This window comes from Lottia gigantea, assembly GCF_000327385.1.
Source record: "Lottia gigantea unplaced genomic scaffold LOTGIsca_763, whole genome shotgun sequence".
In the NCBI taxonomy this organism is placed as follows: Eukaryota; Metazoa; Mollusca; class Gastropoda; family Lottiidae; genus Lottia; species Lottia gigantea.
The window spans coordinates 33,381-35,571 of record NW_008710544.1 but is presented as its reverse complement, the minus strand read 5'-3'; the positions used below and the strand labels follow the sequence as shown (position 1 = coordinate 35,571).

The 2,191-nt window shown below is 29.9% G+C and overlaps 1 protein-coding gene across 1 annotated transcript in view; it reads right to left on the bottom strand.

Annotated features, from left to right (window-relative positions):
- Positions 1–1,651: 1,651 nt before the first annotated feature.
- The window catches only part of LOTGIDRAFT_176106 (hypothetical protein), a gene marked incomplete at both ends in the record, with an annotated part of 3,583 nt that continues 3,043 nt past the window's right edge, over positions 1,652–2,191 (bottom strand). Inside the window, one exon of the mRNA XM_009066451.1 lies at positions 1,652–2,151. Coding sequence (XP_009064699.1) covers positions 1,652–2,151 — 500 coding nt within the window. The remainder of the gene's footprint in view (positions 2,152–2,191) is intronic.

Below are 2,191 nucleotides of genomic sequence, written 5' to 3'. Positions count from 1 at the left end.
AGGTTTGTAAAGCTCAATGGAGAAACCCGGATGATCATGGATATGTATTTGTAAATACTAGAAAACCTGCGGGTGAAAGAGTTATGATCGATATATGTTAATTTTATTTTTTAAAAATGGATAATTGGAATAATATTTTAAAAAGAAATAAAGAATATATCAAAGCTAAGAATAAAATAAAGACCCAAGTTGAAAATAACAGATTACAGCAACTCGGATTAACGGAATATCTACAAACTCTATTTCAACCCATATTAAAATCTCAAGAGAATATTTAAAAGAGACTCATCCCTCCTAAAGAACCCACAGCTCTTATAGAACCTCCCAAAGCGATTGAATATAATGGTATTATAATTAGGACATTAGATGATATAAATCGTCTTTTTTCAAACCTTAAAGCAGATTTACCAAAGAGTATTACACCAATCATTGATGTTGAGGGGTTATTGTTTAATGGATTTAGAATTAAATTTAGGGCAAATTCCCCTATATTCAAAATCGACACAAAAAACTTAATATTTACATTAACGACAGGATTAATAGATTTAATGAATGGCGGGTATATTGGCACTGCCGATTACAAGGATTTACTTACATACTCAAAATTTCTACATGCAATAAGAAAGTCGGGACCCGAAACAAGAAGATCGAAAGCAGTTGAAACATATTTAAATAAAGTTATTCCTGATGAAGAGGAATCAGATGATTATGCAGAAGATTATCCAATCATACAAGAAATAGACGAATTCTAAGATATGGTATCTGGAGAAGGTATAACGTTTTTATCCGCCACAGGAACTATTTAATAGATTACGAGTAATATTAGCGGCAATGAAGGAAGGATATCGATCACACAGACAATATAATGAAGTTAATTGTATATTAAAAAGACTCCTAGAAAAAGGTATCATAGATAAAAATGAGTATAAAAGCGTGATTAAAAATGTCAAATAAAGAACAACTATTCGTTATCACCTCGAATAAATCATATATTAAATTGTCTCTAGATTATGAGTACGAACTCGATCGCAATCAAGAATATGAATTGGGATTAAAGTATTTCTCTGTTTACAATTCCATTAGAAATATCAACGAAAACAACAACCAACTAAAAATATTGACGGATAATGGAGTTACGTTCAAAACCATACGTTTACTACCAGGAAGCTATGAATACATAGCCATTAACGAATACCTATCTGAGTAGGTAAAAACAATATTGAATTCGAAGGTAATTTGAATCTGAACAAAATGAAATTGATATTAAGAAATAATAGTCAAGTTGATTTCAACGTAGAAAATTCATTGAATACGTTACTAGGATTTGATAAACGAGTATACACCCAATCCACTTTAGCACCACACAAAGCTAATATCGATAATGATATCGATGTCATAAATATACATTGCAATTTGATAAACGGTGGATTTTTAATAAATACAAACGTCAGATTATTTACAGTCTTCCAACATTCACTGTTCCTATTGGATATAGAATTATAGAGAAACCATTTCAAACAACTTATTTACCACTTAATTCGTTCATGATTAAAAATATAAATCTGGAAATCAAAGATGGTAAAAATAGGTTTATAGATTTTGGTAACGAGGAAATTGTTATTTAACTTCATTTAAAACAAAAGAACTAAATTTATTCTGATGGATCATCATTAGATACATTTGTAAAGTTATCAAAATCATCAAATACATAATCATCATCCAAACACATCTCATCTTTGTTGTTGTAAGGATACATAATTCCTTCACTGTTCGGCGCTTTTCTCTTAACGAGATTCAGATAACTTCTGAAAACTTTCTTTTGTTTTTCATTAGGAATAACTATTCCATCAATAAAACTTTTTACCCAAAGTTTCTTAAATTCATTCGTTACGTCATGTCCACTAGCTAATTGAATGTAGTCTTCTACCTTAATCTTATAGATAGAGTAACCCTTAAACGTTTTTATTTCTTTTAAAACACCTTCGGAAGTTAGAATGATATTGTATTTTAGTTTTGGCGCTAAATATAAACCAAATATGATTCCACCATCACCGTAATCATTCTTCCCTTTGCTATATTCGTTTTCAGACACCAACCCAGCTTCATTTAATTTATTCCAATTGCTAGACGAAATGTATAAACTATCGGTATCTGTATAGTATATTTCAGGCTTATAAAATCCATTTTTCAC